The sequence below is a fragment of the Hypomesus nipponensis genome, chromosome 24 (genome assembly GCF_054491055.1).
Source record: "Hypomesus nipponensis isolate SF chromosome 24, ASM5449105v1, whole genome shotgun sequence".
NCBI classification, from domain to species: domain Eukaryota; kingdom Metazoa; phylum Chordata; class Actinopteri; order Osmeriformes; family Osmeridae; genus Hypomesus; species Hypomesus nipponensis.
Window position 1 is genome coordinate 8,636,228 of NC_140384.1, and position 26,273 is coordinate 8,662,500.

Here is a 26,273-nt window from a genome sequence, read left to right on the forward strand (position 1 = left end):
GCCGCCGAACAGTAGGTGGTGATAATCAGAATTTCCGAGGTTTGCAATGTTGCGTATCCTCAGAAGAAAAATTGTGACAATCAAAAAAAATGTCGGCTTCCTTGATGTCCATGTGGCTTCACTGACTCAAGAGCTAGAATAGATATTTCATTAAAATTTATATTTTAATAGTTTATCGACAGTTGAAACAGCCGAGAAGCCGTCAACGACACGTTGAAAACGTTTTGAAAATGCAGCACGACGACGTAAGTAACTCCAGTGGCGTATGGTGGACCAGTTGATTTCTCAGTTTGCTAGCTAGCGTAGCGATAGCCTACTAACGTGTTCAACGGGGAATTAAAAGTCCCGTGTTTAGATGGTAATCTCTCGAATAGCTAATTTCGATATTCGGTTTTTAGTACTGTTTTAATTGGGTCCATAAATCTCACCCAGCAAACATGCATACCTAACAGCGGTAAAGTTACGGATTCGTCTGTGTGCTAACCAGCTAGCCAAATGCATTGGGAACGCATGATAAAACCTGACTTGAAATGTTTTGTTCCAATAGGTTATCTGGGACGTTATAGGTAACAAAGCGTTCTGCTCCTTCAAAGTCAAGTAAGTCAGATATGCGTGTCAAGGTTTCCAAACAGCCATACATCCATGACGTTCACTTGTTTTGTCGTAGGTATCGAGGCTCAACTCTTATTATGTTCATTTTCTCTCAACAGAACAAAAACACAAAACTTCTGCAGGAATGAGTTCAACATAACAGGCCTTTGCAACCGGTCGTCCTGCCCATTAGCAAACAGCCAGTATGCAACCATCAGAGAGGAAAAGGGCAAGTTGTTTTCTAATAATATCAGGTGGCTGAGCGGTTAGGGAGTCGGGCTATCAATCAGAAGGTCGCTGGTTCGATTCCCTACCGTGCAAAAATGACGTGGTGTCCTTGGGCAAGACACTTCACCCTACTTGTCGGGGGAATGTCCCTGTACTTACTGTAAGCTGCTCTGGATAAGTGTGTCTGTAAATGACTACATGTAAAATGTAATACTAAACGTATAGTTATATTAGTCTGTCTTTCTATAACACATAGATGGTGTCCAATAGACACTTGACTAAAATGTGTTTCTCAAACTACAATGTTTCCACAGGTCAGTGTTTCCTGTATATGAAGGTTATTGAGAGAGCAGCTTTTCCTGCCAGAATGTGGGAAAAGGTAATCTTGAGCAAAACCTTTGACAACAACTACAGCAAAGGGTTGTGTTTTGGTAAGCAGATAAATGATGTTTCCACCGTTCGGGCGTGTCTCTCTCAGGTGAAGTTGAGTAAGAACTATGAGAAGGCCCTGGAGCAGATTGACGAAAACCTCATCTATTGGCCTCGCTTCATCAGACACAAGTGTAAACAACGTTTCACCAAGATCACGCAGTACCTCATCCGCATCCGCAAGCTAACCCTCAAACGACAGTAAGCAGTACCGCCCTCGTCTGAACACAAGCTTGGCACCTTGAAGTTAAATGTAAGTTAAATGTGCTGTTTGTCATCCTGACAATAATGCCAATCAATGTTTGTTTTTTTAAAGGAGGAAACTGGTTCCCCTAAGCAGAAAAGTGGAACGGAGAGAGAAAAGGAAAGAGGTAAGAGTTTTGTCTGACTGTGTTTCTCATTTGTTTTATTTGTGAGCGCCTCAACAACTCATGTGTGCCTTGTCCTCCAGGAAAAAGCCTTGATAGCAGCCCAGCTGGACAATGCCATAGAGAAGGAACTTCTGGAGAGACTCAAGCAGGGAACAGTAAGTGGTTATTGTCCTCTACACAACTTGTGTGTTTGTGTTCCAAAGAGCTTCTTTGTGTTAATCACATTGTTGTGTGTGTGTGTGTGTTACAGTATGGAGACATCTACAACTTCCCCATCCACGCGTTTGACAAGGCTCTGGAACAGCAGGACGCAGAGAGTGAGACTGATGATGAGGAGGAAGAGCAGGAAGAGGATGATGCAGTAAGGAAAATAGCTTGTTCACATTGAGGAGCTACTCTCCCTGTCAGCCTCAAGAGGTTTTGGCTACTCTGTGGATCACAATTACTGTCTCTAATCATAGTTTTGTATGCAGGATGTCGGGAAGAAAGAGTTTGTGGCTGAAGATGAAGTGGATGAGAGTGACATCAGTGATTTTGAGGTAAACATGGTCTTTATCAATGTTAATACTTGCCATTGGCACTGTTAAAGTATTTTTCCTGTACTTAACTATTTGATTCATTTAGGACATGAACAACTTGAAGGGAAGCAGCGATGAGGATGACGAGGATGAGTCCAGTGATGAAGAGTCGTCAGAGCAAGAGATGGAGACCGAGGCCTCGGGATCGAAGGTCAAGTCTAAAGGCAAGGCGCCTCTGAAGGGTTCTTTGAGGAAGAAGAGGGCGTATGTGGAGATTGAATATGAGCACGAGACAGACCCAGCCCCCAAGAGCAAGCACACGTAGCTGGAACAACCTGCTGATGGACTCAGTACCTCCCCCTGAGAAATGCCGGCCTGAAAAGAGCATGTATCTCAAACTCTTTCTCCTGCATTTTCACCAGCAAAAAAGGACTTGGCTAAGGCTTTGTTTATTCGTAGAGTTTTTGTACAATAACTGTGCTGGAGTGAGATGAACGTTGTATGTAAGGATCTGAAATAAACATTCTTATGAGAAGAATGAGTCTTTTGTAAACTTTATACACAGTACAATGGGCAGACTGTACAATACACTGTACAACGTAAAGAACGTATGACATTTCCTTCAATGTGTCCTGCTCCAGGTCCAGCACAGGGTCTGATGGTAGTTCTGGCCCCCCAGTCTGGTATCGGATCCAGCACAGGGTCTGATGGTAGTTCTGGCCCCCCAGTCTGGTATCAGATCCAGCACAGGGTCTAATGGTAGTTCTGGCCCCCCAGTCTGACGGTAGTAGCTCATCCAGCAGTGTTAATGTCTCTGGGATACCATCTGTAGGCAGCAAAGCACAGGAGCACTGGCACAGCCACTGTCCACATCCTGTAGAAGAGTCTGGAACAACAGAACACAACCCTGAAGTTAACCTTCAGATCTCCACATTTGAACGTAGCTGGAAAGGGTATGTCACACACCTGTACTTTTCCCTTGGTAGCATGGTCCAGCAGTAGCAGGCAGCGCGAGGCTCTGTCCATCAGCTCCTGTCGGACAGCAGCAGACGTGTCCTCTGACGACACGTCAACCAGTAACCTCAGCAGGCTCCTCACCAGCACACTTAAACGACACGCCATCCTACACAGAATGATACCGATGAGCTGACAGAGGGGCCACAACAGGAAATTGAATCTCTGACCACACACCCCTGTGTGGGTGTGTCTAGCTGTGACCCCTGACCTTGGCCAGGCTACAGCGATGGTCTTCTCCAGGGCATCCAGGGTGGCGATCCGGCTCTGCTCCTCAGGACCATCACACACCTCCAGGTACCCGGTAACAATACGTTCCACGCGTTTCAGGTGGCGCACCACCAAGACACCCATCCTGTTAGGACACAGATACAGACCGGCAACTAAGATTTCTGTAACTTAACAAACTTTGAGGCCTTAAGTACCCAACTGATCCATCTATATTGGAGGCTGTGCAGTAGCTTTGTGATGACAGAGCTCATAGTCAAAGTACAGCCTGGTTTACTATCAACCAGGGACTTAGATTGGCTTCAGACAATGTGAAGCACTGTGTGCAGACAGATACAAGCGGCCCACCTGTCTATGAAGAGTGGCAGGATGCCAGCGTAGACCCTGCGCAGAGGCAGCTTGTGTTCCACCTCCATGTGGGACAGGACCAGACACAGCACCGTGTCGTACCGGTTGGGCCTCCGGGAGGCGACAGTGAGAGCAGGGGATTTCTCCAATACCGGCAGCAAATCCAGCAGGCACGGCAACACCACCTGAAACAGTAGGGCATTTAAGTACAGCATTAATCAAATACGTGAAAAAAAACAACGGCTGTCTAAAGGCGGCCTTGATCAAGCAAGTAATAGCCCACTACCTGTACAAGCTACAGTCGTGTGGATCTGGTTGTACCTGTATGAGAGGGGCTTCAGATGTGTACAGGTGGTTGAAGAGGGCGTGGTAGAGAACTTCAGCTCTGTTGTACTGGCGCAGTTCTGCAGCAGGCTGTTACCAGAGGAGGGAAACGTGCAAAACATACATACATGTCAGTATATAAAGAACCACAGCCTTAATTCAAGTCTATGGATCTTCCTCTAAATTAGGGGTGTTCAATCCTGGTCCTCAGGGACCGCTGTCCTGTATGTTTTAGATGTTTCTCTGCTCCAACACACCTGATTCAAATGAATGGTCGTTATCAAGCTCTGTGGAAGCCTGATAACCATTCATTTGAATCAGGTGTGCTCTTAGTTTATTGGAATTCAGTTCCAAACAAAACATTTACTTGATGAATTCTGCTATTATGTTCAACAATACAACATCAAATGACATGATTAAGACTGCCATTATTCAAGTTCAGCCATTCAAATGATCTAAATACAGTTTCTTGTGACACATTTCTGCCCATAGATGGACCTCCTCATTTCCTCCTGCAGACCAAGGCCCTGTCCCACTCAGCCCCTTGCCTCACCACATGACGGAGGAGGTGGTGGAGGCAGCGGACCCCCAGCAGCTTGTTGTCGGAGGAGTAGTCGTCAGACATGAGGAGGGGGGGGGGAGGAGCCTGTCCAGGTGGTCAGACACACAGCTGCCTTGTGTCTGGAGCAGCACCCAGGCAAACACGTACTTCAGAGCCTCGTTCCTCTTCCAGCTCTCCCTGGCAGAGACGGCCGACAACACACAGGTCACAGACAGAAAGAAGTCACTGGCACAAGGGAAATGCAAGCATTCAAAGATGAATGCTTCTTTGTCTCGTATTTAGACCTATCTAGCCTTTACGTACAAGCGCACCATTGGTATGTTGTTTTGTATAAAAGCGTCTGCTAATTGAATTCAATGGACATGTAAGTGATGAACTCACTTCGTCAGGTGTGGCTGCAGCAGGTCCAGGACCCCACCCAGGATGCCAGGCAGTTGGTCTGAGGCTTGGCCTGACCCCCCCAGTAGCTGAGCAGGGTTCTCCCAGCCTCCGACACGGAGCAGAGTCTTTACCAGGGAGGACGCCTCAGTCCTGGAGCCCTGGCTGCTCCAGGCTGCTTCCTGCAGGTGGGTCACTGCCAGCACACAGGACTGGGGAGCCAGGAGGGGCAGGAGGGTCAGCCCAGGAGCAGGGGTGGTGAGATAGGGGCAAGAGGAGCCACGCTTGGCATCTTTCTGGTCACCAAGCCTGTCCAGCAGGGCCGAGAGCAGGGAGCAGACAGCTGTGGCTCTGGGCGGGACGTCCTGATAGGAGCTGGCTGGGAGCGAACCACTGTCACACTCACACAAAGGCAGTGCAGCGTGCTGCGCCAGGCATAAGATCAGGTCTGCATAGCATCTCCTCACGTGTGTCCCTTGATTGCAGCAGCAGTCTAGGAACAGCCAGTGGGGGTCCGCGTGTCTGACAACCTGCTCCATGGTGTTGAGGAGAGGGACAATCTGGTCAGAGTTGAACCCGGGGGTCTGGAGACTGTCTTGGAGCTCGCGTAGGACATCGGCAACGGGGAGATGAGCGGGTAGAAAATCAGGATCTCCTGGAGAACGGCCCTCCGCCTCAGGAACCCTCGCTATTTTGAGGTCTTGTAGGACACGGGACAAGTCCATGTTTAAATGGTAGCTTGCTACCTGTTGTTGCAGAGTTCAACACAGCGCAAGTTAGGAGGAGATACACACACGTGGCCTGGACCGCACCTTTTCACAACAACATTGGACCAGGATTGTTTCCGCTCAGAACAGCATTCACCCCCAGTATTTAATGAGATAGGGTGAACCGAAATTGTATACTAGCTATTCTCAGTCAATTCCTGAAAGTAGTATAGGTACTTGGATTGTTACTTACCACTGCGTTGATATTACCCTATTATTTATTATAATTAAAACGTTTTGAATAAAAACATCCCGATGAATGTCTTAATTTACAGCAGAGTGAATCCTATGGTCAATTTAAGATATATTCAACCTAGGGCGAGGCAGAAGAGCTTTTCTCTCCAGTAAGGCTAAACGTTTAGCCTCAAAAATAAATCTCATTTCCGGTTGGGTTTCAACTTTTCAGAATAAAGGTCCTAACACAATCTGTATTTTGGGGGATTTTAATGTCAGTTGACTTTGACCCAAATGGTTAGACTACAATCAGTCAGTCATACCCTGGCATCTTTGTTGTAGTTTTAAAGGCCCTTGTGTTTCTCTCTGTGCACCCCACTGTGAACTACAGTACCCAACATGCCTCAGCAAACTTCAGACCAGCACCCCCCCCCCCCCCCCCTGCCCACCATGATGCACCCGGCACTACCAGTCCCAGGTACACACACGCCCTGCGTCTTTCACCCACCCGTGCCAGAAGGGAGGCCAGCACGCAAGCAGCAGATATACTCCGACTGGCCTTCACCCCCTCCATGACCCCGGTACCCAACCCCCATTCCCTGCAGGCCAAGTTCTCCACGGCGCAGTAGGTGCACAACCAGACACACATGGCCCACGTGCAGCAGGTGAGCCGGGACACGCCTCTCAGACACATACACACCCTTGAGAGAAATATAGCTGACTCTATACGCGATGTTGCCCTGTTTGTTTTATGAGCTAGCTGCGGGGTGTTATGCTACCTGCATTAGCTAGCTAGCTCTATAGCTGACACGCACTGCCATATGGAGTTCGATTAGTTTCATAATTCAAACAAACGTAACACGATTCAAACAAACGTAACAAGATTCACAAATGTATTTCATGTTTCACAAATGTATTTCGTGATTCAATAATGTAACGTGATTCACAAATAAATGCGGAAGAACTGCTAGGCTCTACTACGACTCTGTCAACTCTTCGTACAATGGCTTTATTAGTCAGGTTAACGTCCCATCGCCTACTGTAAAATGTAATCTTTCACTCTGACTAAAATACAGCAAAGAAAAGAGAATCATGCTAATGATGCCAGCGTATAGGAATTTTGCTTAAAAGTGAAATTTTGTGTAAAAGTTGTATTTTGAACAATATTGCGAGTACGTAAACCAAGGCCGTAGCCATGGAGGCAACATTGAGGGGGACGAATTAAATTGTTTATGATAATTTTGGATTGTGTGCGTGGTTGCCTGTCTAGCGTAGCACAGTTATATTGATTTTACATCAATATATTGGGGGGGACATTTTGACCAGATTTGAATATTGGTTGTGGTATGTGTCCCCCCCAATATCTATTATGATAACGGCCTTGACGTAAACCCAAATCTGTCTTTGCAATGACGTTATACGAACTACAATTGTAACTTTAGAGAACTACAACTCTGCATGTATCTGTACTGTGGCAAGTCGCGTCGCTGTAGAGTAGTAGTGGACACGCTGTTGTCTTTTATCCTTAATCATTTCCAATTAGAAACACGCAAATCCTTGTTCCAACTGTCTTATTGTTACACAAAGTAAATAAAAAACTAAGAGTAAACATGTATCAATAAAAATTAAAATAACAAGATATACACGTTTATATAAATGTTTAAATTATTACAGATTGTTGATTTGCCTTTTGTTTAAGAAATGTTTTTTGGGAAAAAATATACTGTCCGAACAACAAGAATAAATGCACAACTGTTTCTTCACATTCAAGACAAAAAACAATGTATTTCTTAAATCTCTTCTTAATATAGCTTTTTGCTCGATAACATTTATGGATAATGGATAAGTTTAAATGAAATGGAAAGGTATGTTGTTCAATATTTGCTTCCCCGACAGAAATGATCATCAACATGACTTCTGGAAAAGGCACCCCTTCCAGATGTGGAGATTTGGACTACAAAACGGACCTTCAACCTCAGATCTTGATCATTTACAAACACGCAAAGTCTTTCCTTCCAAGTGTCTTGTTTGTTTCCTTCCAAGTGTCTTGTTTGTTTCCTTCGAAAAATAAATCTTTAAATCCAAGGCATAAAAACGAGAAAAGAAGGGTGGGAGACAGGTAAGAGAAATACTCTACTACTAAGCAAGAAACAAAGGGTGGAAGGGTCAGATGGATTTCAGAGTATAACCACAAAGCTGTATCTAAGGTGTAGCTTCTTTATTGAAGACTGAAAACGCAACCCTGCTACTACTGGACTCCTGCATGTCAGACCTTTGTCATTTTACAGTTGGTGGAGATTGTGTGTTGGAAGGTGTAACTATGAACTAGAGCGAAGCTTCACCCGACTCATCCTTCGACACTGCAAAAGCTTCATCTGACTGATCGAAGCGTTGTATGTTAGGTACAGCTTGGGGAGTTCAGTATGCCTCAGTGAAGCTGAACAAGAGAGACGCCGCTCACGTTAGAGCTCCTCCTCCCCAACAGCCAAAACACTGAGACACTCAGCGGTCTCAAAAAAGGGTGTCCCTCTCTCTGTGGCCTGATGACATCACGCAGGGACTTTGTGATTTAGAACGAAGCTTCATCTGACTGCTCAACAAAAGCTGGGCCACACCCGTCCTTCCCTGTGGCCCCTCCTTTCTCCTGTGGCCCCTCCTCCTTTCTCCTGTGCCCCTTCCCCCTTTCCCCTGTTGCCCCTCCCCCTAGCCCAGTAGCTCCTCCCTCCTCACCTTAAATTCAGCAAAATTTCGGCTGCCTCGCCGGCCGGCTACCCCAGCACACAAAAATCAAATCTACGGATTTTTTTGTAAAAAGGCCTTATTGTTGGCTTCCAGGACTGGATAACCTCTTGGATTATTGTTGGGAACGACCGGGGGGGGAGATTGCCCCCCCCCCTGCCTCGTGTAGCCGGGGCGGCTCCAGACAACCGTGGGTGACAACTCAACCCGACCATTGGGAGAGGATTCGAACCAGCGATGTGTGAACTGAAGTACCCTGTGACTTGTCTTTGTTCACGCCCTCTAACCGCCACACCACGGAAGTCCTTCGCAAAGAAGTACTTTCTCCGGGCGTTCTTGACATGCATTTCAATGCCAATCTATGCTTTAAAATTTGACGGTGGCAGCAGCCGCTCAGATTCAAACCATGAACCTCATGTTTGCAAGGCTGCGTCCCTCTCCTATGAGCCATTGGGACTGGTAGAATAACCACACTGTTCTCAGGTAATTGCCTCTGCGAATCTGTTCACCGTTTTAAAAAACTGACAGGAGCCTGGAATCAAACCTACAACCTTCCGGTTTCAAGGCAGCCAATCTCCTCACTGAGCCATCGGGGCTATAACTGACCTTTTCTCCGGGCGTTTTTCAAGTGCCTCTTCCAATCTGCGCTTTAAAATTTGGCACTAGTCTGAATGGGAATCAAACCTTCAACCTTCCGGTTTCAAGGCAGGCGCTCTCCTCACTGAGCCATCCAGGATATAACAGACTTCTTTTCCAGGCGTTTTTCAAGTGCCTCTTCTCATCTGTGCTTTAAAATTTGGCACAGGGAATCAAACTTTCAGGTTTCAAGGCAGCTGCCCTCCTCACTGAGCCATCTGGGCTATAACAGACCTTTTCTCTGGGCATTTTTCAAGTGCCTATTCGACCAACCTGTGCTTTAAAATTTGGCACCGGGAATCAAACCTACAACCTTTCAGTTTCAAGGCACCTGCCCTCCTCACTGAACCATCTGGGATATAACATATCTTTTCTCCAGGCTTTTTTCAAGTGCCTATTGCAACCTGTGCTTTAAAATTTGCCACTCGAATCAATGGGACTCAAACCTTAAACCTTTCGGTTTCAAAGCAGCCGCTCTCCTCACTGAGCCATATGGGCTGTAACAGACTTTTTCTCCGGGCGTTTATCAAGTGCCTCTTCTCATCTGTGCTTTAAAACTTGGCACTGGGAATCAAACCTTCAACCTTTCGGTTTCAAGGCAGCTGCTCTTCTCACTGAGCCATTGGGCCTGTTAAAATATGATAACTGCTCTTGGGTACTTAACTGGAATGAAGACATGCACATTGAGTAGCTGGATTAAAAGTTGGCGAGAATCAAACCAACCATGTTACAACTTCAAGATAGCAAGTGCCTCTTCCAATCTGTACTTTGAAATTTGGCAGCAGCCTTCCTGAAAATCAAATCTCAAACCTTTGGGTTTTAAGGCAGCTTCACTCCTCACTGAGCCATTGGGATTGTTAAGTTATTGTCACTCCTCTTGGGCACTTCACTGGAAGCCTTGCACATTGAGTAGTTCAATTAAAACTCACGTTTTTACACAATCAAGCCAGCCATGTTGCAACTCATTATTTATATATTATATACTTAATATACTATATATTTATTATACTCATTATTCACACAGTCCCCCAGTGGACAAGGATCATATCAAATCAAAATGTATTTGTACAGCCCCTTTTTACAAGCAATGTCAAAGGGATTCACATACGCCCATAGAACTGCCCCTCAACCAACCTAAACCTTCAAGGAAAAATGTAAAGTACGTTACAAACAAAATCTACTATTATGATTATTTTGGGAGTGGATATTAAATACAAATGACATCAGTTAAGACAACTCTCCAGCTGCTTCGAACCCAAATAAAACAGTTTGAACCTGTGACATCTTGATCTGTCATCTCATGCTACTGAGCTAAACCTAACTGTGAGTTGTGATTTGTGAAACACACCTGACAACCGTTTGCCCTGATTGGCATTAAGATCACATGACCCAGACCACATATCCAGATAAATGAGATCTAATGCAACAATCCCCAGTGTAGAAACAGTTAACAGATCTAGCTCTAACATTGAGTCTATGGGGAGCCCTTCAACCTCTTGGTTACAAGACAGCCTCTCTCTCCTCTCTGAGCCATAAACTTGATTTGAATATATTCTCATCATATGTGAGACCAGCCTTCTTATTTATATTTCATACTTTACAACATATGTCCGTAATCTACACCGGCTCAACAAGCCTAAAATCATGAAGCTACGTCTGGACAGCACTGAGTATAGATAATATAACAAATAAAGACCCAAAGAGAATTTCAATATTGGAATCAAAATAGGACCGATAAGAAAACAAGGTTTAATTGCTCCATCTTGTTCCTCCAAGATGTGGTTTCTGTTGGAGAACAAACAATGTTTGCTATGAAGTATATTAATCCATATAATTGTAATTATAATCATAACATTTATTTATTTATTAGTCCGGGTATGAGTAGATAATGGGTGATAATAGCAGATAAATACTGTTCAGCTAAACTAATGTACCCTCCAATGACTCCCATCTAAACCCTCACTTTCAGAATTGCACTTGTAATGCTCACATGACAGTACTGGCCTACAAAAACCCGTTACATAGGGCTGCGCTTCACCATTGCCATCTGGTGTTTTACTGTGGGAACTGCACTTGAAATTCACACTTTAAACCACCGGATGGCAGTATTGAAGTGCAGCCCAATGGCGCTGTCGAAATAGTGACCCTTAACAACCCGTTCCAAAGGGCTGCGCTTTACCATCGCCATCTGGTGTTTTACTGTGGGAACTGCACTTGAAATTCACACTTTAAACCACCGGATGGCAGTATTGAAGTGCAGCCCAATGGCGCTGTCGAAATAGTGCCCCTTAAAAACCCGTTTCCATAGGGCTGCGCCTTACCATCGCCATCGGGTGGTTTACAATGAGAACTGCAATTGTAATGCTCACATTAAACCATTAGAGGGCGATATTGAAGCGCAACCCAATGGTGGCATTTGAATAGTACCCCGCTGTAATTTATTAGCTTCATTGGTAACATTAATCTGCAATTAATCAAAGTATGAATTAGTCAATCATCGCTAAAAATATTATGTTATTGGAAATATGCATGTCTATTGTATAATCCATGTTTAGTTTACACCAACCACCAAGTTAACAAGGTTGGGATGTGGAGCACCCCTGCAGATGGTTTGGTCCATATTAATTAAACACCTGGACTCATTTTGTCAATGTGATGGGTACTTAGTGTTGAATGAATGCCTGAAACAGTGGTCTTTTCTTGATTATGGGCACAAATACATTTACATTTGAATTGCTGAACACAAGTCACTGCATTTAAAACAATCAAGGTCTTAAAATTAAAAACATGATGTCACCGATTTGCTTCCATAACACCATACATTTGCACGGTATCCGAGTGTTTTACATTATGGGATGTCACGGCTCAAACACCCTCTGGCGGGCAGGAAACGCATAAAAGCTTCTAGAATAAAGAATGCAACATACTGTACCTCCTAAATATTTTCTAGGCGAACCTATTCAGTTTGTATCATCTGCACTCCGCAGAGCCCACCTCCACCAGGGGGGTCATCTTCCAGGAGGACACTAAAGAAGCTCCAGAAGGTTCCACCCCTGAAGACAAAAAAGGAAACCTTCATATCCTGTTCCAGCTACTCAACGGAACCAGGTCTTTCCTCAACAGATGTAATCTCTGTTAGACTAATCTGCACAGTTAAAGGTCAAACAGACATCATTGGTGACTCAGAGTAAGCTTGTGATCTGATTCTGAGCCCATGTCCCTAATAAGGGACGTCACAATCACGGCTGTGACGCAGGTTATTTTATAGTCGTGGAAACAGCTCTGACATGTTTTATATACATCCTCCTGGCGTCCCCCTGACGAAGTGTATACGCACACACTCGACTGAGCCAGGTGACTATAGGATGGAGCCGTCGATTGACACAATATGTAAACACTGATATTGTGTGACAAGGTAGATTAGATATTGTGCAACAGAGAATCCTACAATGGAAGTCTTTCTGACCCGGTCTTTATGGGTAATGATTAGATCCACTCCATCATGATTGGCTGAATGGAGCAGGTGAGTTCTCACATCGTTGGCCCGCATGGGGGTAAATAGCCCAGGTGATGCAGACCACTCACCACAGCGACATGTTGATTTAGTGACACCGGTGTGACAGCAACAAAGAGGAAATTAAAGATGAAGGGAGATAGCTTACCGCTCGACACCCAGTCAGACCACAGCTCAACCTGTCACCCCACATCACGCCTCCGAGAGGAACACTCACAATACTGGGTCAAGTTGCAAGAGAAGATATAGATGGTTACAGCATAACAACTAAAATACGAAAAACCTAGCGAAGGTTTGACAGAGCACAGAATGAGGATATGTATTCATTGTGTGAAATATTGAGTGACTCTCAATTGATGAAGTTCCAATCGTATGAGATCTTTAATTGTGTGCAAAGCCTGCACGTGTGTTACATTTACATTAGGACATGGAACAATAATAAGAACAATCTGACAGGACAAATAACAGTCTGGCGGAATGGATCAACGTGCACATCACTTTAGTATGGAAGATGGTGTATGTAAATGTTACATCAGATGTTAAATAAAATAATAGTACAGTCTGGAGGGATATGAGGAGGACTATTTCTACTGTAAAAAAAACAAACAGTGTTTCCAATGACTTTAGGACGGGTTAATAAGAGGGTTGATATCACAAACACACACTCACAAACAAACAGTACGTCTTTGTCTGACAAAGCATAAAGGTTTTACTTCTCATCAATGATGTGAGTTACGGTTTTCGGCATCATCATTGTAGTTGTAGTCAACAGTTTTTAAACAATATTTTTCTGAAACACCAACATGCACACCCTTTAGTCTGTGAGTGTTCAAGTGTGTTTTGTGTGTGTTCGTGAGAGTAGTCACGGTCCAAGTCATTCCTCCGTCTCCTCTTCGCTTGCATCGCTCAGAGGAAACTCGCGACACTCTCTCTGTGTTGTGTTGTAGTTCTTCCTATGCATGGGACACTCCTGGTCGATAATAGCCTACAACACAAATGCGCTTATTATTGGAAATATATTCAACTGTGTGAGCTCTCAGTCTATAATGATTTTAATCGTCTTTGTCTAATGGGCGACTGTGTAATTAATTCCTGCCGTCTGTTTCAGTTACACCTGTCGCTTTAAAGTAACTGACCCTCCGGCTTTCATCATCATCCTAATGATTCTGCAAAAAACCACATCAAACAGAAGCTTCCCTAAAGTATACTTTACTAAATTATAGTTCCGGATGACACGGCTTCTAAACGTTTCTGTCTGAACGTAGAAACCAAAACTGTGGAGAGCACTGTCTTTGAAAGTCTTCTGATTGGCACAGACACAAAAATACTGAGAACCAAGTAGTGCACACACAGACATACTGTACACACACACACGCAGGCAAGCACACACACATGCAGTTCTCCTCCTAGAGGGTGTCAGGACTTGTCGTCCCAGACACTGTGGTGGGGGGCGGCATTAATACCGGAGCCAGGTGAAAAGGAACAGGAAAGGCCCAAATATGGTCAGGCGGTTAAAACTGGTTATGATTATTAGTCTGAGCTGGCAGGTGGTTTAAGTGCCTAGTCTGGTCTCCCGTTAGGATTTTTTTGTTTGTTTGTTGACTGTTTGAATTTACATTAAGTCATTTAGCAGACGCTCTTATCCAGAGCGACTCAAAGTAAGTACAGGGACAGTGTCTTTCCCAAGGACACAACGTCATTTTGCACGGTCGGCAATCAAACCAGCAACCTTCGGATGAATAGCCTGATTCCCTAACCGCTCGGCCAAATTAGTTTAATACACAAACAGAGTCTGAGGTATCACACTCAGGCACACAAACACATGACTCACCAGCTTCTCCTCACGCACGGCTGGGTTCCTGAGGAAGAAGCAGAGAGGCGCGTACAGGATGTTGATGATGCCGATAAACACCATGAGGTAGGGGAACCCGATGGCTCTCACGAGAGCACCCCCTATAGACGGACCTGGGTCAGAGACAAGGAACAGGTTCAGGTCACAGAAGAACAGTAACGTTTCTTCAGGACTGGTGGTAAGCCTGGACGTTTTTACTCACCAACAGCAAAGCCCAAACACAAAGCTACATCAGCTATGGCATAGACACTCCCGTAGACCGAGGCATGACGTATGTCTACCAGGTATCCCATTATGGCCATCATAGAGGAGTCCACCATACCTCAAACACACAAACACACATAGTTCAGCAACAGCTCATTGGCCTACGATCCTTTTTCCATACCTGGCCATTTCCCCTAAGACCTACCAATAGCGAAGCCCAGGCCTCCATTTGGACCAATGAGACCGTAGATGCTGGTGGCAAAGGGCACCTGTGGATCGACATGAAGTCAACATTTTGTTGCTTAAAAAACTACATCCAGTGCATTTGGAGAGAAGTACACAGGCCTGCACTCTATACGGTATACAAGATACTACAATTCCCAGGCTGCTCGCTGACCCACAGGAACTAGCCCGTTGACAGAGTGAGCGAGCGAGGGGTTAGCCAGAGGTGGGGTACTCACACACAGCAGGCTGATCCCTACGATGAGCATGCCTATCATGGAACACAGCCACCTGGGGACACAACACGGCTCAAGCTCCTTACTGGGAACCAATAAAACACTGTGTACTTTGTGTACACAACCTCCGTGAAAAGACACAGTGTATCTTTTGAAAACATCACTCTGTTTGGTGCGGTTAATTGAATCATCACAGCAGCTTTTGGAAAAAGCATCTGCTAAATGAATGACGCGAATGGTAAATGTTTTAATGGCGCAGGGCAGATCGAGGATAGCTTACCTTCCCATTTTATTGGCTAGCAGCCCAAACAGGTTGGTGCCAATGAGGTACGCAATGCTGGCGGGTAAAAAAGCCATGCCTATTGAGACAATAACAGACTGGCAGATGAGAGGAAGAAGGGGTTTCTGGAAGAGGGCGTTTATTTGATTTCTTATAAATAATTAGAGGGTTTAGGCCTTTTGTATTAGTGACATTGCGTCAATGGGCCATACAAACACACACAAGGTCAGAATTTGGGAACTAGAAGGGTGGGGTGTCAGCCAGGAGCGTTAGGCCTGGAGAACTTGAGAAGTAGAGGACGGTCTGGCTTGGGGAAGAGATCCTACAGGAAGTCAAGGAAATTACCCAGCAGCCACTTTGGGGAGCACATGGTCTGCAGCATCCAGATGGGCAGGGTTGGCTCTAGGATGGCCACGCCCATGTTGGCAAAGCACAGGGATCCTGGAAGTGTAAGACAGAAAGTCGGCCATATTGGATACCTTTATTGCTAATACAATAATGTCAGTGTACAGGTCAGTTCCATTCTGGTCTGTCCTCACCTGCACTGATGAGGATGTAGGGGTCCTTTAGCAAGGTCAGGAGAGGGGTGCCTTCAACACTCTGTAAACCAGCATAGAGGTCAAAGGTCACACACAGTCATATTCACACACAAACAGACACACCCTGACAAAGGAGACTCACCCCAGGTGAAATCTTGGACGGCTGGAGTATGCAGAGCTGTAAGGCTTGGGGGGGGGGGGGGGGGGGGAATTCAGGTTGTGTTTAATCACAAATCTTAAGTCTTGCTGCTCCTCTCTTAATGAAACCATCACATTGTCATGTTATATATGCTCACCTCCATCGAACACCGCCAGCAAGGCCAGGATCAGGAATGGAGCACGCTTCCCCACAAACTCATACATCACACTGCCGAACGGAGCGCCAACTGTCCAACACAAAACACAGAGCTGATCTATAGAAGCTGAAACTCAAGGAGAGGAGACAAGAGAGGAGAAGAGAGAGGAGAAGAGAGAGGAGAGGAGAGAGGAGAGAGAGGAGAGGAGAGAGGAGAGGAGAGGAGAGAGAGGAGAGAGAGGAGAAGAGAGAGGAGGAGAGAGAAGAAGAGAAGGGAAAGGGAGAGGAGTAGAAGAGAGGAGAGAGGAGAAGAGAGAGGAGGAGAAGAGAGGAGAGGAGAGAGGAGGAGAGAGAAGAAGAGAAGGGAAAGGGAGAGGAGAAGAGAGAGGAGTAGAAGAGAGGAGAGAGAGGAGAAGAGAGAGGAGAAGAGAGAGGAGAGGAGAGAGGAGGAGAGAGAGGAGAAGAGAGAGGAGAGGAGAGAGGAGAAGAGAGGAGAGGAGAGAGGAGGAGAGAGAAGAAGAGAGAAGAGAAGGGAAAGGGAGAGGAGAAGAGAGAGGAGGAGAAGAGAGGAGAAGAGAGAGGAGAAATGTTCTCACTCAGGACTCCCATGGCCAGTCCTCCCAAAGCGATCCCCATGGCAATGCCTCTCTCTTCATCATCTGTGTAAACACTGGCCAGCATGCCCAAACCTACCGGACAAACACAGCCATGGTTGCTACACACTTTTTTTTTTTTTTTTTTTAAACACTAGGTATCATGAACATCAACACCATAAATATGTCTAGATCTACAGGACAGATCAGCTTATCCAAACAAACTTCAGAAAACTTTACAAACCATGTAGCAATCAAGATTCTGGTACCTGCCACAGAGGAGAATGAGGAACCGATTCCCTGAAGAGACCGCGCAAAAAACAACAAGGCGTATGTTCCTGAGAAGGCAAACACTGGTACGTACAAAGAAACGTCATTGAAGATGTGCAATAAACGGTTTTAACGGAACAATTACCACTCATTCAATGCAATAGTAAATGCTGTCATCATGACATTTAAAAGTTGAACAGAATAAATGACTGTCAGTGATGGAATAGGTCAATCACGCTGTAAAACAGAGCTGCTTACTGATGGTGGAGACGAACATGATGAGGAACCCAGCAAACATGGGGATGTGATATCCAACCCTGCAGTGGAGGAAAGAGCGTGACAGTATGGATGCAAGTTTCCCTCCCCTGGCCTCTTCCCTGGCCTCTTCCCTGGCCTCTTCCTTGGCCTCTTCCTTGACCTCTTCCCCGGCCTCTCCCCTGGCCTCTCCCCTGGCCTCTCCAACCCCACCTTGCAACCCCAACCCAGCCTTGTACCTGTTGGTGAGAGGACCAACGAAGGGGTTGACCAGCAGCTGCACCAGGGCCTTGGAGGCAAACAGGAGGCCCACACGCACATTCTCCTCCTCCAGGAACTGGCTGTCCTCCTGGCAGCCCACCTGGGTGGAGTTAGTGCTGCCATCATCCTCCCGGGAGAGGTTGCTGGGTGAGCTGGTCTCAGACCCCCAAAGGTTGTAGGTGGTGTTGTCATAGAGGGAGAGGACCAGGGAGAGAGCGCCCCCCCCAGGGGCCGGCGACGTGGGGGAGAGCGTTGGGCTTGGCTGGAGGGGTGGCAGTGTCTGGCTTTCGTGCTCTATGGCATATAGGAAGGTGGGGATGATGGGCACTGCAGGGGAACAGACAGGACAGGTTAGCCTTTTTTGGGCACAGCATGCTCTTTACAAGACAGAGTGTGGAAGAGAGGTAAGGCCACACATATGTGCATGTCTGTGCATGTTTGTATATGCGTGTGTGTGCGTGTGTGTGTGTGAATGTGTATGAGTGTGTGTGTGTGTGTGTGTGTGTGTGTGCATGTGTGTGCATGGTCTTGAGCAGGGAAGCTGGCCTGGCCCCAGATGCGCTCTGTCTCGTTGAGTCTGACTCACTCTCTCTCCTTTGCTCTGCTCAGAAGGGCACGGGGATAAATGTCACAGCTGCAAGTTGCCCTGTCTTCATACCATGGGCACCTCCTTCAATACCCAGATGCTTCACGTCTGTGTGTGTATATGTGTGTATATGTGTGTATATGTGTGTATATGTGTGTGTGTGTGTGTGTACTCACCGACCACAGTAAGCAGCATGTTGTCCAGCAGCAGAGCTACACACACCACCACCAGCACCAGCCTGGGGGATCCTCTGCTGGGCTGCAGCCACTCCACTGGGTTCAGCACAGACATGACACTCAACAACACACCCTCAGACTACAGCTACACACACACACACACACACACACACACCCATGTGTAATAAAGCACATTCATGTGGAGAGACAAACGCAGTAATGTGAAAATAAAATACACGTAAAGGCACATCTATCAACTTGTTTGCCTGCATGTGTCAGCCAGAAAGTCAACCAGTCGACTGACTGACCGACCAGCCAGCCAGCCAGCCTGTCATTCAGTCTGCCCGTCTGGTTCTCCTGGGCAGATCGTTATCTCCATGGATGATTGTTTTAGGTATTTTTTTTCTCTCTCAAGAATAGAATTATCTCTTCTCCAGGGCATGCATCCCCCCCCCCCCCTGCCGCCCCTTCCATCTCTCTTTCTCTCTTTCTATTTCTGCCCTCGCTGAACTCTTCAGTCCTCCAACCCCAGCACCAACCCCAGCACCAACCCCAGCCCCAGCACCAGAAGCAGCCCCAGCACCAGCTCACATCCTGAGTCCCAGCCCCACCTTGGAAGGTGCAGCTCCAGACATTTTTCATTTTCTGTTGCATGAAAAACATTCTGTTCCTCTTTATGTTCTGTCATTCTCTTTTCTCTTTTTTCTCTATTCTACGTATCTTTACATGTTTTACAGTTTCAAATTACAACTCTAGGTTTCATAGTAGTTTACACATTCTAAACTATGACCATAAAAGTATACATTTTGTACCAACCATTATACAATTACCATGAATAACATTTTACTGTAATACAAATGTTACCACTTCATTCAACGTATAACTGAATAATAAAACAAAAACAATAAATGTTAAACATTTGGTTTTAATTGTAAGTCACTAGATCTTAGGTCTCAGTCCTCTCATAGTGATCTGAGTCAAGCTTACCTCCAGTAGCATCCCGCGCCTTCACAGAAGAGCAGCTAGTTGTGATGTTCAACACTGCTGTCTCTATTTAAGACCTCATGAGGCTGTCCTCTCTTCATACGGTACTCTACGCCTCACCCCCTCAATAAGAGAAACACACACAAGCAGAAGAACACACACACACTCACACACACACACACACTCACACACACTCCCCCTGACCTAAGTGTGCTCTGCGTCACAGAGGGAAGTAATTGTCTGCATCTGCTGTTCGTTATTGAAGAGAGGCATAACCTGCAGGCTGCAGGAGCTGACGATAAGCCGTTATCTAAAATCAGCCACACTACACCCCCGCCCCTCCTGGCTGGACGGCAACCTGACCCTCTCACCAGGCCCGCTCCAACGGCAGTTCTGTCAACAGCACATCCCCCAAAGCACCAGCTAACCATAACTTGAAACACTGTAAACAATGACAGCATCTGGTCTTCCAATTCAGGGACCTTCTGCATGGTCAACATGGATTGAAATATAGGAGAGCGCAGCCTTATGGAAGCAAATCAGTAACATCATGTTTTGAATTTTTAAAGGCATTGAAAACGTAACTTCAAATTTTAAAACGACATTTCAACATAACCAAAACTGTTGGTTTTTAATTCAACTCTGTAAAATTACATTCTGATCCAAAAATTCAAAGTTCGGAAATTCAGGTTGCCCAAATTCGAATGGTGAAATTCAGATCCAAAAACTTCTAGCCGAAAAGATTTTGGCCGAAAAAATTCAGATTGCAACATCTGGAATTCCAAGGATAGGTAAGGCAATTGAGCCTGAATGCAATCGAACCATCTCACATCTCCGAGAAGGCTCCACTGTATGCCTCAGACCGGACCTCCAAGCTGTTATTGTATGACTATCGTATCGATATTTTTTCGGGGGGATCAGTTTTTCACCATTCGAATGTCAGCAGCCTAATTTTTTTTTTTGCATTGAAATAAATTAATGTTTCCATAAAGAGGTTAATTCAAAAACAACTAATTCGGTGGTGTTGAATTAATATTAAATGCCTTTTAAAATTCTAAACCACTGATTTGCTTCCATAGCGCCTTGATTGGCGTTTACAGTCTCCTGCAAATGCAGTTTGTTATTTAACGCGCTGACGCTCTGTCAGATGAAAAACAAACGGAAGAGAGATTGAACTTCAAAAACTGCAATCAAATTATTTTTCCTGAGGTATCAAGAGATTGGAGACAGGGAGGTAGAGATTAGAGGTGGGGGGACTGAGCAGTCATCTGATATTTTCCTCTGAACTCACGTGCTTCTTGTCGTTGCTGTGTGGTGGCCAAGCTTTGTAAAAGTAAAGGTAAAAGTAATGTAGTAAGTAGAAGCGTAAAGAGTTCAAGAACTTCAAAAGATGAAATGTCGTAGGGACGGGGGTGTTGCACGACTTTCATCCAACTCCTTCATGATGTACTCATTTTCACATGGTCTAGCTTACATGATCAGCTTGATGTCTTATTCATATCGACAGACAATCTCTAAAGGTGAGACTCTGAGATGCAATCTTTCCTCCGACCATATCAAACACTTTAACAAGATCAATGCCACAGTTTCCTTTGCTTGTGATCTAAACATGCATGTGTTCCGGTCGGTCAGGAAGCCACGTTCATCCGTCGACTGATGCGGTTTGTTCAAAGAATATTTGATATTAATCAAAAAATACATTTCAAAGGGCCTCTGCGGGGCGGAGGGTTTGGGATGTTAGCCTGCGGATGTATGAAAGAGCTAAAGTAGCTTTACAGCCTGCGGGTGGTCGGCCAGCAAAGGCGTAGCCTATAAGTAGGCTAGGACCGTAACGCTCACCTGTTCACAAGACAAGGCAGATCACCTGTTCTGTGCCAGTGATTAATAGCACATGTTACTATTCGAATTGTAGGGAACTAGCTCGAGCCTGTGGGACTAATTTTCCAACGTGACAAAATGTGGACACCCACGATCACTTTTCTTCTCATGGGCTCATTTTGTGCCGTGCGCTGCTTAGACTCGAACGTGATTCGATCCTCCAAAGAAGTAACGGATCCGGTGGACCAGGTGAGCGGTTGTGCACCTGCTGGATTTGTCTGTGGTTGCTGGAGGATGTGTTGTTGACAGTGTTTTACTTTGGTAGATAGAGTATTAATGTGCGCTTGTGCTTGACAGGAACGTTCGCAAAGTGGCTCAGACAGTGAGGTGCACAATTCTGGAAACGCTCGTCGTAGGGTAGATACCTCCTCTAACCGCCACAGCAGCCGCAGTGCTTTGGAGGTGAGTGGCGTCATTGTTTAAGCCGTTTGCCAGTGTGAGTGAGATGCCGTTAAGTGGCACTCATGGAAAATAACTTTTTTTCAGAGTGAAACCTGCCGTAACAAATCGAAAAAGAACAGGACTTCCATCAGACATCCAACTTCTCCTGAAAACAAAGAGAAAGGTGCCAGTCACCCAAGTGTTTACTTGTTTTTATATGCAAAGTTTCATTGTAAGCTTATGCTTAGTTTTGCACAACACGCACAACGAATCTCACTTTCGTTTAGTTAATATGCTGTGCTGGTTTTTAAACGTTGAAGTTTAGAGCGTTTTCCTCCTTTCCCCCCTCAGTACCATTAAGGGGCCCGTGTGTGCGCTCCGGAGACTGCGGAGAAGGGCTGTGCTGTGTCCGTGATGGGAGAGGAAAAAGTTGTCAGCGGATTCCGGTGGAAGGCGAGGCGTGTTTACTGCGAGGGCGTTCAAAGGTGCGCAGAAGAAACCTGGAACGCTGCGACTGCGGACATGGGTTGGCTTGTCGTGGGACTGAAAACTCACGAGGCCTCGGAGTCTGTCGACCTAAGCAGCGAAGGGAAGCCAGACACTCCAAGAGATTGGCTGAGAGAAAGTGTGGATGAACTTTACGACTTAACAATCCACAATACTTCAGTTTTAGTAAAGTGGACCTTGCATTAGTTTTGTGGAAACACGCATCTGTCGCTTAATGTTTCTTCAAAGGCTTTCGCAATAAATTAAGACAGCACTATGCGCCATCTACTGGTGAGATGCGGGTATCTTAAGGTGGCGCCCATTTCCTGGTAATACAACTGCGCAATTTTTTATCACTGCCCTGCCCAGTGTAGAAAGTCAGTAATGCCCTGTAATATTTCCCCAAGCCATGACTGCTTTGCACAATAAAAGACTGGTTCTTTCATAAGTAAATTGTGTTCTTTCATAAGTAAATTGTGTTATGGTAGAAAAAAGAAGTCTACAACATTGAACAACATTTGATTAAATACCAACAAAATGAAGGCATTTGTTCCCCTTTATTTTTTGATTTAACAAACCGTTGGACTTGAAAAAAATGAATGCAAAAGAAACTCAGAAGGCAAGTCACAGATGCAACAAGTTTGGACAAGGAACAGAATGGAAAGGGAAGTAACAAATATCCATGGTTAGGAATGTTGAGGTTTAAAGGGGGAGGGGGGGCAGGATGGTAAGCTACAGGGCAGCAAGAGTGAGGGGGGGTTGATGTTGGCGGGGGGGGGGGGCACATTCAAAGCTGGCCACAGTCGGAAACGGTGATCTTGACCTTGGTCTTGCCACTGCTGGAACCATAGGACTCGCACTTCTTGATGATTTCTGTGCCCTCGACGACCTGTCCGAACACCACATGCTTCCCGTCCAGCCTTAGGAGCAAAAAACAACCATGAGTTTAGTTCCACTCAGGCTGCTACAGACACCTCCACAGACACTTAACATGGCCCTTGGGCCATGCTATCTTAATGTGTCCTTGTGGGGGGGGGGTACTTACTGCAACCCCTGTACTTACTGCAAGTCGCTCTGGATAAGAGCGTCTGCTAAATGACTAAATGTAAACGACAAGCTTTCATCAATTCTCTGTGAAGACCAGCATCGATTTACCAGTTGGTGTCGGCTGTGCAGATGAAGAACTGGGACCCGTTGGTGTTGGGTCCAGCATTAGCCATGGACAGACAGCCCATGCCTGTGTGCTTCAGGTTGAAGTTCTCATCGGGAAACTTGTTGCCGTAGATGGACTTTCCCCCAGTTCCGTTGTGGTTGGTGAAGTCTCCACCCTAAACATACACACAATCTATATTACTGCGCAAACGGATGGCATTTCCCACCATCTTGGATAGAATCTCAGATTACAGGACACACCAATATCCTAGTCCTACATCATTCAAGCTTTTTTTCTAATTCTTTCATACTCAGGTCCTTAAACTACACTGAATGGTTACATGCATAACTGGAAGGCACATCATTTCAACCCGAAAAGATGTTGCTCAACCTTTACTGGCAAGGTATCAAATATCAGTTAGGCACAATCCCAAACACCGTACCTGGCACATGAAGCCGGGGATGACACGGTGGAAAGTGGAGCCCTTGTAACCGAAGCCCTTCTCGCCTGTGCACAGGGCACGGAAGTTCTCTGCAGTCTTGGGGACCACATCAGACCTCAGCTGCAAACACACACAAAAGTACGGTTAGATCAGAGTTCAACTGAATTTAAGCCTTGCTCAGGACACTTGACTATCATGTTAGCAAATGTAGGCACTTTTTAGAACCCATTCCTGACGTTTTGTTGCCCATGACAGCACGTTATTAACCATACAAGGAGCAAAGTGTGTGTGTGGGGGAGGGGGGTCGTCGTCAATGCAGACCCGCTATAGCTGCAGTAAAACGAAACGGTTGGGTCGCTAGATGTGCTGATGGCAGCTGTAGGGCCCTTTACTGCGCACCTGCTCAGGCACACATGCGCACCCAGTCAAATATCACAGAATAAATCAAGTGGGGTTGGTGCGGGCGAGTCTCTTCTGGTGCAATTCGATCCCGACATTCCAACTTCTGACCAAAAGCAAATTAGCAAACGAGAAAGACAAGTCATGCTTAGTCAATTTAGTGTCCGTTATACGCCGTTCAGCCGCAACATACTCCAGTAGCTAGAAACGCACACCATGAATACAATAGGCTAAAAATGAACGTTCTCTTAAGTAAATATACACTGACATGTCGGATCAATTTATGCATTAACAGTTCCCGGTGCCATGGCTATTTGATATGATTGACAACTGGTAGCCGTTGTCCGACGCCTAAAGAACAACGATGCAGGTTTGGAAGCAATGAGTAATACAAAGAATGGCGCGCGGCCTAGCTGGTTTCGCAGTCATTCATTTACACTGGGCGTTGACGAACAGCTTTAGTAAATGCACTTGAGGGGCAAATGCGCTTGCCTAACATCCTAGAAATTTTCAAATACTAGAACATCGTAAGTAGCAACATTATGCCACTGATACGTTAAGGAATAAATCGCACCATACGCGGGCTAGTTCGGGTAGCTAGCCAACAAGGAAAATGGCGCTTTCAACGCCAAGTCAATCTTCATGCGTAGAGCTGGCGGCTAATAAAACACAGTAGTTACGTCGTGGTATTCAATTAAAAGTACCTCGTCACTAAACTCAATGTTAACTTCTAAAGTTAGTTTAAAAAGTACTCAAGGCAAGATATCACCAATGCAAGATAATGTGCCTATATATTGTGGCAACAATACACTGGTTTGCGAAGTTTCCGGGTGCACGTGCACATGGCTTTCTTAACCAAGTTACTCGTGACAGTTGCAAGCTGCACCCCTCTGCCCATTCTCCATCTCAACCGCTTTAGAGCTGCTACCGTTAGCCAAGTTAGCTTGTGGGTAATCAGCCAAACACAAATATTTATACTAAGCTCGCCAATGCCAACATTTCCTTACCTCCATAGTAACTCTCCCGAGAACCTTGCCGTCTGCCGAGATTTCGAAAAAGACTTTGGGTAGTGCCATGTTGGCTGATAGTTAACGGGAGGATTCTTTACCAAATGGAGGCCTAACCACGCAAGAAACAGAAGAAAATGGAGAAGTTAGATTTGGATATATATAGTGTGAGAGAGGACGGTCCAAAATGGTCAGGAGTCAATGAGAATCTTAGATAGTTTATTTGACGTGTTTTTCCACGAATCACGTTTCACATTGGCTGATGGCTCCGCCCATTTTTCAAGGCGCACTCGATATCATTCGCTAATTATTCACAGGGTGGAGTTTTTCCCTTTTTGAGCTATTCCCGTTGGTCATAAATGACTCGAAGAACGCCTTCATGGCGAACCAAGACAACCAAATTGAGAAGCCTGCATACCGGCGCATTTTTGATTGACAGAATGTTCTACCACACAGCTCGTGGCTAGAATGCCTTCTTTGGCAGCTGCGAAATCCATCGGGGTGTGGTTGGCAAACTCACCACTTCAAACTTATTAAAGATTCATATCGTTCAACAACGACCCATAACTAATTTATTTTCTCTCAATACTTTGTTAAAATGCTTGTGATACGCTACGTGTAGCGCGGAACTTTGCTCGCACATTCAGAACTGGTTGACATTATTAAATTCACTTTATTAATCCTTAAGGGATTTCAAGCGTTCAGTTGCTCCTTATGCACATATACAAAATAATGACAAACTGAGGTAACACCATCGTATTACTTAGGTCTGAGCGATATCGTTTTTCTAGGTGCAGGTTGCACAGTATTGTGCATGTGTTATAATGTTCATTCATCAAGTAATTATTCTATTGTTTCTGTCAGGCTGAACAGTTATGCAAATGAGTGCTTCTGAATTTGGTAGATCATAAAATGTGTTTAATGTCGTGATTTTAATTATATTTATGTCGATG

At 45.5% G+C, this 26,273-nt stretch overlaps 5 protein-coding genes and 1 long non-coding RNA gene across 7 annotated transcripts; 3 read left to right on the top strand and 3 right to left on the bottom strand.

The window, feature by feature from the left end:
• Positions 1-57: 57 nt before the first annotated feature.
• mak16 (MAK16 homolog (S. cerevisiae)) lies at positions 58-2,675 on the top strand. The gene is made up of 10 exons (XM_084690513.1): positions 58-245; positions 548-597; positions 711-820; positions 1,134-1,198; positions 1,298-1,449; positions 1,565-1,619; positions 1,700-1,774; positions 1,870-1,980; positions 2,093-2,158; positions 2,244-2,675. Exons 1-10 carry the CDS (start codon positions 231-233, stop codon positions 2,460-2,462), a joined length of 918 nt encoding a protein of 305 aa, XP_084546639.1. The 5' UTR covers positions 58-230; the 3' UTR covers positions 2,463-2,675.
• On the bottom strand, positions 2,676-6,150 carry tti2 (TELO2 interacting protein 2). Its single transcript, XM_084690503.1, is given in 9 exon segments — positions 2,676-3,023; positions 3,104-3,260; positions 3,363-3,506; positions 3,728-3,912; positions 4,049-4,141; positions 4,605-4,687; positions 4,690-4,790; positions 4,995-5,737; positions 5,952-6,150. Coding segments are annotated over 8 exon segments (1,566 nt in total). The 5' UTR covers positions 5,717-5,737; positions 5,952-6,150; the 3' UTR covers positions 2,676-2,942.
• A 240-nt stretch (positions 6,151-6,390) lies between these two features.
• On the top strand, positions 6,391-10,252 carry LOC146233072 (uncharacterized). Its single transcript, XR_014742270.1, has 2 exons — positions 6,391-6,597; positions 7,829-10,252. It is a non-coding gene; the product is annotated as an uncharacterized LOC146233072 (long non-coding RNA).
• A 2,937-nt stretch (positions 10,253-13,189) lies between these two features.
• On the bottom strand, positions 13,190-18,729 carry slc18a1 (solute carrier family 18 member A1). 2 transcript variants are annotated; one of them, XM_084690505.1, is made up of 15 exons: positions 18,591-18,729; positions 17,807-18,155; positions 17,571-17,629; positions 17,312-17,395; positions 17,046-17,138; positions 16,451-16,540; positions 16,297-16,340; positions 16,155-16,215; positions 15,961-16,056; positions 15,616-15,694; positions 15,339-15,390; positions 15,083-15,146; positions 14,876-14,995; positions 14,653-14,786; positions 13,190-13,806 (listed from the first exon to the last, which is right to left on the bottom strand). In XM_084690505.1, exons 1-15 carry the CDS (start codon positions 18,703-18,705, stop codon positions 13,696-13,698), a joined length of 1,551 nt encoding a protein of 516 aa, XP_084546631.1. In that variant the 5' UTR covers positions 18,706-18,729; the 3' UTR covers positions 13,190-13,695. The 2 variants fall into 2 exon arrangements, with proteins under 2 accessions (XP_084546631.1, XP_084546630.1); XM_084690504.1 differs by having other exon boundaries at positions 17,046-17,196; positions 17,241-17,395.
• A 2,662-nt stretch (positions 18,730-21,391) lies between these two features.
• Positions 21,392-22,773, top strand: LOC146233074 (uncharacterized). The gene is made up of 4 exons (XM_084690519.1): positions 21,392-21,641; positions 21,750-21,854; positions 21,939-22,017; positions 22,185-22,773. Exons 1-4 carry the CDS (start codon positions 21,531-21,533, stop codon positions 22,466-22,468), a joined length of 579 nt encoding a protein of 192 aa, XP_084546645.1. The 5' UTR covers positions 21,392-21,530; the 3' UTR covers positions 22,469-22,773.
• A 59-nt stretch (positions 22,774-22,832) lies between these two features.
• ppiaa (peptidylprolyl isomerase Aa (cyclophilin A)) lies at positions 22,833-25,479 on the bottom strand. The gene is made up of 4 exons (XM_084690520.1): positions 25,321-25,479; positions 23,915-24,034; positions 23,475-23,647; positions 22,833-23,239 (listed from the first exon to the last, which is right to left on the bottom strand). The coding sequence occupies exons 1-4, from the start codon at positions 25,387-25,389 to the stop codon at positions 23,107-23,109; spliced, it is 495 nt and encodes a 164-aa protein (XP_084546646.1). The 5' UTR covers positions 25,390-25,479; the 3' UTR covers positions 22,833-23,106.
• Between the last annotated feature and the right edge of the window lie 794 nt (positions 25,480-26,273).

What these genes read in the sequence shown, in the direction of transcription:
- LOC146233074 (XM_084690519.1), top strand. Translation starts at nt 21,531, where the DNA reads ATGTGGACACCCACGATCACTTTTCTTCTCATGGGCTCATTTTGTGCC. An exon ending in GCAGCCGCAGTGCTTTGGAG is followed by an intron (nt 21,855 to 21,938) that starts GTGAGTGGCGTC and finishes ACTTTTTTTCAG; the next exon opens with AGTGAAACCTGCCGTAACAA. An exon ending in TCCTGAAAACAAAGAGAAAG is followed by an intron (nt 22,018 to 22,184) that starts GTGCCAGTCACC and finishes TTCCCCCCTCAG; the next exon opens with TACCATTAAGGGGCCCGTGT.
- ppiaa (XM_084690520.1), bottom strand. Translation starts at nt 25,389, where the DNA reads ATGGCACTACCCAAAGTCTTTTTCGAAATCTCGGCAGACGGCAAGGTT. An exon ending in TCGGGAGAGTTACTATGGAG is followed by an intron (nt 24,035 to 25,320) that starts GTAAGGAAATGT and finishes GTGTGTTTGCAG; the next exon opens with CTGAGGTCTGATGTGGTCCC. An exon ending in TGCACAGCCGACACCAACTG is followed by an intron (nt 23,240 to 23,474) that starts GTAAATCGATGC and finishes TTTGCTCCTAAG; the next exon opens with GCTGGACGGGAAGCATGTGG.
- mak16 (XM_084690513.1), top strand. An exon ending in CTGCCAGAATGTGGGAAAAG is followed by an intron (nt 1,199 to 1,297) that starts GTAATCTTGAGC and finishes TGTCTCTCTCAG; the next exon opens with GTGAAGTTGAGTAAGAACTA. An exon ending in GTGACATCAGTGATTTTGAG is followed by an intron (nt 2,159 to 2,243) that starts GTAAACATGGTC and finishes TGATTCATTTAG; the next exon opens with GACATGAACAACTTGAAGGG.
- slc18a1 (XM_084690504.1), bottom strand. Translation starts at nt 18,705, where the DNA reads ATGTCTGTGCTGAACCCAGTGGAGTGGCTGCAGCCCAGCAGAGGATCC. An exon ending in GCTGGCGGTGTTCGATGGAG is followed by an intron (nt 16,341 to 16,450) that starts GTGAGCATATAT and finishes CCCCCCCCCAAG; the next exon opens with CCTTACAGCTCTGCATACTC. An exon ending in CCGTGCGTGAGGAGAAGCTG is followed by an intron (nt 13,807 to 14,652) that starts GTGAGTCATGTG and finishes TTTGTGTTGTAG; the next exon opens with GCTATTATCGACCAGGAGTG.